The following is an 8,489-nucleotide window of genomic DNA, read 5'->3' on the forward strand; positions in this document are numbered from 1 at the left end:
GAAGTCCAGTTTAAAAAACAGCCTTTTGTCCTAAAACTAAAATGAAATACAATATGAGAAAAGTTTTAAACTGGAGACAGCATTTTGGGTCACATCAGGGGACCATTAGTTCTGCCTCCTTTTAATTTGTCACTGTATTAATTGCTGTCCACACAGCCAGTCAATTAATTCAACCTAATTATAGCTCCATTTGCAAAAGCCTAATTGACACGAAGGTCTGTCTGCTGAACGGGGCAATTAGAGAGGAGCTCCATGAAATACTGCATGCATGAAATAAAATGATAGCAAGACCTTAATGATTTAATCAAATATAATAATTAATTCCAGGCAGGAATCCAGTGGCAGGTTTGCAACTACAAGATGGTTTCATTAAGAGCTGAGCTGTCCTGGCTCATATTTATGCAGTTTTTTCTACAAACAGCCACAATACATTTTGTCTTTAAATGCTTCAATCAGACAGGTATACAACAGAACAGGAAATATTTGAGATTTTATTGATTTGACCTGTATTATATTTATTATAGCAGCAAATTATCTTTAATTTACAGTGAATGGAAACTTGGCCAATAATTTGGGGATGAAATGACAAAATCATTAAGTACCAATTAAATATTGTAGTTACAGTACACAGTACAGTCTATTAAAACATAATTAATTAAAAGTAGTTTGTTGAAGCAAAAGGGGGAAGGTCAGGGGTCAGGGTTCGGAATGGTGGTCTAGCCAATGAATGGATGAATTTATTAATTGAATGAAAAGGTGAATGACTTAAAAAAATGAAGTCTAATGAGAAGAACATGAGTCAGGGCAGTGAATAAATAAGTGATTAATAAATTAAAGAAGCTAGATATGAATGAAAAAAGTTAGTAAATGAGAAAATGAATGAATGGGTGAATAAAAATATGAATTACATGAGTGTCTGAATGAAAACGAGGCCCCACTTCAGTATGTATCCACTGAAACCCCTATACAGTGAGAACTCCAGTCTGTATTAATTTTAGGTCTGGCCTCTGTGCCGTCTCTGGAAGCCTTGTCTGATGTTCAACATTGCTTCACGGCCGGTGATCAGTAGTTTATCACCTCTCTCTGGGGAGACGCCAGCTTTGATCCTGCTCACAGCTCTCAAGCACGGGCCCATACAAACCAGCCCCACTGAGCTCTCAGGGCCGGGCCGACTCAGAGGGCCCCCGCTGAGAGGGGTCCCCCATACTGAGCAGCTTGTCAACACACTGAAACTGACTCGGCACAGCAGGAAGGAGCTGCTCCTGTTCCAACAGCCTCTGATGGCGACGTTCACATGTTCAGGAGGAAACCTGCTTAGAAATCAGACAAATCTGTTCAAAAGGATTGACTGAGATTCAGAGACACAGATTCTTCTTTGCAGTGATTGAATTCATTGTTGACAAACACTAAACACAGTGAGATGATTTACCTTGTGTTGATATCATCAATATTACTTAATATGGATTTCTTGTTTGCCAACCATGTGTTCTTCTCTTATGACGTGGCTGGTTTGTACTTTCTGGAACTTCCTCCATATGAAAATTATCTAGTATTGTAAAATAAACTGCTGAAATCAATTTAAACCTGTGGCCAAATCTCCTCTCACTCAGTGTTCTGTTTAAAAGGCTTTAAAGAACGCCTGCCTTTTCTCAGCCTCGCATGTTCCCTGGCCTGTTCCTTCTACATTATACAGGTTTTCTCTTTTCTGCTGCCAAGTCTTTCCATTTTCTCTTCGCCAGCTGGTCAAGGGTCTCCTGCTGCCGCTAGGGCCCACAGCTCACTTCCTACTTTCTCCAGCACCTGTTCCTATTTGGCAAAGCCGGCCGGGATCCTGAAAGCTTGGAGAAGAGCCATCTGCTGCCCAACTCGGCACCATTTTACCCCCAGTCCCTCGAGTCTCAGCTCTGAAACACACAGAACTGCAGAAAGATGAAGAAAAAACTGAATTGGATTAGCTGTGACATCCTAAGATCCGTATTTAGCTCAGGGGAAACTGTGAGTGCAGGTTAAACCAAAGCAGCACAAGTGCAGCAGAGCTCATTTCCTCCAAGCAGGTGCACTGATTGATATTTGGCATTTTCTGCTCAAATTGTTCCACTTTTTCTGATTTTACTTTGGTTTAATCTTTATTTCTCTTTACTCACTGTAACTCTGAGGGTGAGAGAGAAAACAGAAAACATTATATTAATAATATATAACAATATAATTTATATCTAAAGGTTCTTTCTGTCCTGTCGTTATAAAGGCTTTATTTTTGTAAAGTGTAGACATTTAAAATTACTATTTATTTAAAATTATCGCCTTAAAAAAAAAAAAAGAAAAGACTAGGTATGGACTACAACTCCCAGGCTAGAGGTTTGCTGCGCATGCGCTAAAGGTGCGACGCGGCGAATCCATGCGGATGTGCCGCTGTGTAAAATGGCGGCGTGAGAGCAGCGCGATCGAAACACAGCGGTTTTACCTGTGCAGGTGTTAGCTTCCGTTTGCAAACGGCCCGTGTTACCTGGAGCTGCAGGAGAATCAGGGAGAGGCAGAACTCGGACTTTATATCCCAGAAAAGGTTCGTTAAGTTTGTGTTAAACCAAACGTTCAGATCGCTGCGTATGAGGAGCTAACGTGAGTTAGCCGTTAGCTGTTAGCCGCGGCCCGGTAACGTTTACGTGCCGCGAGCTCACCGGTTAACGGCCTGAGCACAGGTGGTAAATACCTGCTGGACACGTGAGCGGGACCGTCTACCCCCGTAACTATACGTAACGTGGACGGTTTCACTGTCGGTCTGACCGGGCCGGTCTGACGGTTGCTAACCGGCAGATACGCGCTAACGTGAACCCAGTTAAGTAACGTATTGACCGAACTTCTTCACGACACGTTCGGATCGATCGATCGAGTCGATTGGAAAATATACACGTGGACATAAACCGTCAGATCGGCGCGTTAACAGACCGTATTATCCCGGTGGGTTCATTTTACACACCGGTGCCCAACGTTTCCTGTTAGCAGGGCGGGCACAACACGTTGAGTATTACATTAGCTACCATTGTAAAGTTATTGATCACCGATCGGTATTTTAGGACATATTACAATGTGGTGCAAATTATTACTTTGGTTTGTAGGTTTTCATTATTTGGGGGTCTGGTACTTCCTGTATGGACTGTAGCTATTGATTAGTTTCACTATCGCTGATTGTGCTGATCGTTTTCTCTGGTGATCAATTGATTTGTGGATAAAACGTCCAAACTGCCTGGTAGAATAATTGAGGTGCTGGCTCAGTGTTCTGGCTCTGACCCTGTTCAGCAGCTCATTGGTGACTAGAAACTTTCATTAACTTTGAGCTGATCAATGTGAATCCGTGGCTCCTTAAACTGGAGTGGAGCTTTGTATAATCTGAAGACTCTTGTGGTGAATATTTACTGATGTGGCTGCTGAGTTATTTAGATAAATGTGTGTGTGTGTGTGTGTGTGTGTGTGTGTTCAGAGCAGGTAGGAATGGCGAAGAGGATTGCAGATAAAGAGTTAACGGACAGGAACTGGGATCAGGAGGACGAGGGAGAGGAGGTGAGTCTACCTAACTGGTAAAAACACAGCTGAAACAAACTACCCAGTGGAAATTAGGGGTCTCTTATTTTGAAGTTACATTTTATGAAGGGCACATGTTGATGAGTGAAAGATGTTGTTGAACCACCTTCAGAATAATAAGCAAAATGTTTCCTCCATCAGGCGGGAACCTTTTCAGTTGCAAGTGAAGATGTGCTGAAGAACCGAGCGATTAAAAAGGCCAAACGCCGAAATGTTGGATCTGAGGTACAACCAGAAATGTCCCCCCATCAGCCTTTATCTGTTCGGGTTATTTAAACACTGATGCTGAGAATCTGCAGCAGCCAGAGTGTCTTGTTTCTGAACGTGTACCTGTGTTTCAGGGTGAAAGTGGAGGAGCCTTCAAAGGTTTCAAAGGGTTTTCTCTGACCACGGGTGGAGGTTCGATTCCAGCAGGGTTTTCTGGCTTTGGGAACGGTGGAGGCTTTAAAGGCCTTGGAGGCCTGACCGACGGAAACAGCATCACGCCTTCCTTTGGAGGTTTTTCCTCTCCTGTAACGTCCTCCGCTGCCCCTGGTGAGGAGAGCACAGTGTACACTCAAACACACACAAACACACAGTAACATCATCATCATCATCATCATCACCACCACCAGCTGTTTCCTGGGGGCACAGTGAGCACAGCACCTGGACTTTGTTTAGCCTCAGTGGAGGCGTCTGCAGAGCTGCCACAGCAGGGTCAGACAACCAGGCCTTAAAGTCCAGCTCTGTGAACACAGCTCAGGTCCTAAACCGGAATCGGACAGTTTGTGTTGATGTTAACGGTTTTGTGCACACAAACATATTTTAGTTCTCGTTCGAATGCAGAGTTTGGAAAAACTAAATTCATGGTGAAGGCAGGAAAAACAATCCCACTGTGCACAGTCAGCCTCATTTCTACTGTTTTCATTTTATCCAGGCAACATAATCTTGTGTGTGTGTGTGTGTGTGTGTGTGTGTGTGTGTGTGTGTGTGTGTGTGTGTGTGTGTGTGTGTGTGTGTGTGTGTGTGTGTGTGTGTGTGTGTGTGTGTGTGTGTGTGTGTGTGTGTGTGTGTGTGTGTGTGTGTGTGTGTGTTGGGGGGGGGCTTTGCTGGTGCACTGCTCTGTAAGCTGGTTCATGTGGTTTTAATATTCTGCTCTGACTTACACATGAAGACCTGCTCTATTGTTGGGGGTCTTGCTGTGTTAGGGGGAGTAATGGATCGTGTGTGTGTGTGTGTGTGTGTGTGTGTGTGTGTGTGTGTGTGTCTGTGTCTGCAGGGCAGGAGGTGGAGGGGTCGCTCAGCCTCCTTGCTTCTCTTCCTCTCCTTCATCCAGCTGTGGTGACACTAACGTTTCTGCCTTCATCATCTCAGGTCTAATGTTCAATGGCCCCACCTCCACCAAACCCACCGCTGACGTCAGCACCAAGCAGACCAACGGCTCCGCCCCGAGCCCGACTCAAAGCTCCGGCTCCAGCAGCAGCAGCAACAAGGAGTACAGCCGGCAGCTCACAGCGCTCAACTGCTCCGTGCGGGACTGGATCACCAAGCACGTGAACGACAACCCTCTGTGTGATCTCAACCCCATCTTCAGGGATTATGAGCGCCACCTGGCCAGCATCGAGCGGCAGTACGGAGCCGGAGCCACCGCTCCGGCTGATGGAAGCTTGGAGGAGAAGAAGAAGGGAGGGATGCTTCCCACCACAGCCACCCCTCCTCCTTCATCGTCCTCCTCCAGCAGCAGCTCGGCGGCTCCGGCTCCCTCCCCCGCATTGTTCTCCTTTGGTAAAAATACGACAGAAAACTCAGCTGCTGCGTCCATCCCCGCCGGCGTCACGTTTAACTTCGGGCAGAAGGTGGACAGCTCGGTTCTCGGCTCCTTAGGATCCAAAACGACGACCCCCAGCTTTTCCTTCTCCTCCTCATCCAGCACCTCCTCCGGTCAGACCTCCCTGTTTGGAGCTCCTGGGTCTGCTCAGCTGTCCTTCAGTGGGACGAAAGGCGAGGCTGCTCAGCCTGCAGGTACACGGCCAGCAGAATTCATCTGACCGCAAAAGTCCAGAAGCAAAGACTCATATCTGATATTTAAATTCTTAAAGAACAGACACTTCACTTTTAAGAAGTTGGAACCTGCAAGTTTTGGGCTTTTATTTCCTTTAGGTTACTTGTAAAATAGTAATAAATGATAAATATTATAGATTATTATATAAGTTAGAAATAATTATTGCAATAATAAAATGGCTGATTTAGATTGACTGTACATTTTTAATCTGTTTGATTCTTATATTTTGAAATTATTTTTAGTATGAAAAACATTTGACAGATTTGTCTTTGACCTTTTTCATCTCTGGTGATTTGTTGTTGTGTTGTAGACGAGAACGGAGATGAAGAGTCAGAGGAGCCGCCCAAACCTGAGGTCAAAGAGGTGAAAGAGGACGATGCTTTCTACTCGAAGAAGTACGTCTGACTCTTTATTCCCCACATGTTAAATGTTGAACGTCATGTGACAGCGCAGCGTACAGGTGCAGTGTTTGTGTCTCGCTCAGCACCAATTCAAAAGCAGGCAGAAACCACAGTACAAAACCAGAGAACCAACAAACCCTGGGACGGTACTCTGACACTCTGTGAACCTCACACGTTATAAATAGCTGTGGTTTTAATTACAAACCAAGAAAACAGAAAATGAGTTTTACCAGACTCCATTTAGAAAACATGAGTTTTAGCCCTCAGAGTACTGTAAGTCCTGTGAACACTGATGTTTGTCCGATTTAGCTAAAAACAGCTCGTCAGTAGGTGTGAAGCTTTTGTACCTGTTAGCTTGATGCCTGTTTTTGTCGCCTCCAGGTGTAAACTGTTCTACAAGAAGGACTCGGAGTTCAAAGACAAAGGAGTGGGAACTCTGCACCTGAAACAAACAGAGGAGGGGAAAACTCAGATGATCATTCGTGCAGACACCAACCTGGGTAAAAAAAAACAAAAAAAAAACCACACACATAAAATGAACCACAACTTACTGGTTTAAGGAAGAAACTGACACGTTGGTGCCTCAGAATCTGAGGTGCAGGACGTTGAGTTCAGTGTTTTCACAGAAGAGGAGGAAATGGGGAAACAGTAAATCCACCATAAGGTCACATCAGATTCTTTTTTTAAGCCATAAATTAAACTGTTTTTACTAACCTATTTAAAAAGCAAGAAAATGGTAAAAAACATTTAATGTTGATTTTCTCACAGTAAAAACTAAAAAGCAGCAAAGACTCACATTATAAAATCTGAATTTTTGGTGAGAGGTGCAGACATTTTTCATCCCAGCCTGACACTGGGAAAGACCAGAGGCCAAACAGGGAACAGCAACGTTTCTGTGTTTGAGCTCACAAACTGAAACCAGTAGTTAAACAGCGCCACCTGCTGCTCAAACAGACACACGGCAGCAGAACGTCACTCACTGACCATGATCATCTGCCAGCTGCAACATGCAGGTCAAGACTTGAAGCAGAAAACAGAATTAGTGAGCTGAAGGTGACAAATATCAGCTGTAAATACTTTCAACATTACAAGATGACACAAACATTTCCATCAGCGGTGACTCTACAGTTGTAAAGTTTGTACAGATTCATTCATTAGGACTGATTGTTCTAACAGAAGTCTCATGTATTAATACAGGAAACATCCTGCTCAACATCATCGTGCAGGCGTCCATGCCGTGCTCTCGGGTCGGTAAGAACAACGTGATGGTGATTTGCGTCCCCAACCCGCCGGTCGACGACAAAAACCCCAGCACCCCCGTCCCCCTTCTCATCCGGGTCAAAACCTCTGAGGACGCCGACGAGCTCCACAAAATACTGGAGGAGAAGAAAGGCTGAACCCTGAGCTTTCAGCAGACTTCATGTGGGCGTCCTCCGACCCCCTGCCAGTTTTATCCACACACTCCCCCCCACACACACACACACACACGCACGCACACGCCCACGCCTGTACCCAACTGATCCTGGTAAATCAGCTGTTTCATCACTATCGACTAGGCGCCATACTGTGAAACATTGAGTTGTAAGTGAAAAACCTCAGGCGCACGTTGGCGTCGTCGCTCTTGGACTTGGCTACATTCCCTCTGGTTCTGCGCTGCTGTTTTCTTGTCAATCTGTCTTTTGAGTTTTACTGTTTTAATTTGGTCGTCGAAAGACTGAACGTGTGAATCCAGATGAATATTTGTTGTGCGACATCTACGGTCTGTACCACTGAGGTTTTTTTGGACAAAGCTCCAAACAGAGGACCAGTCGATTTGGTTTTACAAATTAGTCACAGTGACAGTTAAGTTTTTGCCGAACGTCTTGGAGCTTGTGTCGGCTCAGTGTTTTTTACTCTGGAAACTATTTATTGTGCGGGCAGGATTTGTCCTCTCACCGATTGAACCTGGTGTGAATGAGCGTCTGAGAGCGGTGTGAAACAGACCAGTTTTTGTTTTAATCACTTTCTCTGTAAACACGGACTCTGTTGTTTTCCAAGTGTCCTTTGTGTGGCCTTCAGTTCAGCCTGACGTGAGGCGCGCTGTCTGAGAACATTTGTAAAGACGTTTACTGGGGAATAATAAAAGGAAACAATCGAACGCGGCTGCTTGTGTTTTGTCTTTGCTCTCAGCTGTGTGAAGTGTCACTCCTCATTCTTTGTGTTTGGAAACCTGACTGAACATTGCAGGGCTGGGAACAGACTCTTCATTGGACAGAGAAACATTCACTCCACATGCAGCTCATCCCCTTTATGAATAGGGGACACATCAGTCCAGATAAGAGTTTGAGTTTAATCGAGATGAAAAGATGAAGGACAACAGGTTTTGAGACGATGCAGGTGCAGTAAATGTCGGCCTGTCCGGTCTGAAACGTCTCCACTAGTGGACGAACGGTGATGAAAGTGGTTCGGATGCTCAGTTGAACATTAAACCA

General features: G+C 44.9%; 1 protein-coding gene and 1 long non-coding RNA gene across 3 annotated transcripts; one reads left to right on the forward strand and one right to left on the reverse strand.

The window, feature by feature from the left end:
- Window positions 1-510: 510 nt before the first annotated feature.
- LOC113142076 (uncharacterized) lies at window positions 511-6,764 on the reverse strand. The gene is made up of 4 exons (XR_003296908.2): window positions 6,570-6,764; window positions 6,366-6,460; window positions 3,907-4,107; window positions 511-1,919 (listed from the first exon to the last, which is right to left on the reverse strand). It is a non-coding gene; the product is annotated as an uncharacterized LOC113142076 (long non-coding RNA).
- Window positions 2,374-8,159, forward strand: nup50 (nucleoporin 50). 2 transcript variants are annotated; one of them, XM_026326845.2, is made up of 8 exons: window positions 2,374-2,560; window positions 3,481-3,555; window positions 3,718-3,801; window positions 3,918-4,110; window positions 4,930-5,577; window positions 5,928-6,012; window positions 6,400-6,518; window positions 7,216-8,159. In XM_026326845.2, exons 2-8 carry the CDS (start codon window positions 3,487-3,489, stop codon window positions 7,413-7,415), a joined length of 1,398 nt encoding a protein of 465 aa, XP_026182630.1. In that variant the 5' UTR covers window positions 2,374-2,560; window positions 3,481-3,486; the 3' UTR covers window positions 7,416-8,159. The 2 variants fall into 2 exon arrangements, with proteins under 2 accessions (XP_026182630.1, XP_026182628.1); XM_026326843.2 differs by having other exon boundaries at window positions 2,375-2,560; window positions 3,476-3,555.
- Window positions 8,160-8,489: the final 330 nt, after the last annotated feature.

The sequence above is a fragment of the Mastacembelus armatus genome, chromosome 23 (assembly GCF_900324485.2).
Source record: "Mastacembelus armatus chromosome 23, fMasArm1.2, whole genome shotgun sequence".
In the NCBI taxonomy this organism is placed as follows: domain Eukaryota; kingdom Metazoa; phylum Chordata; class Actinopteri; order Synbranchiformes; family Mastacembelidae; genus Mastacembelus; species Mastacembelus armatus.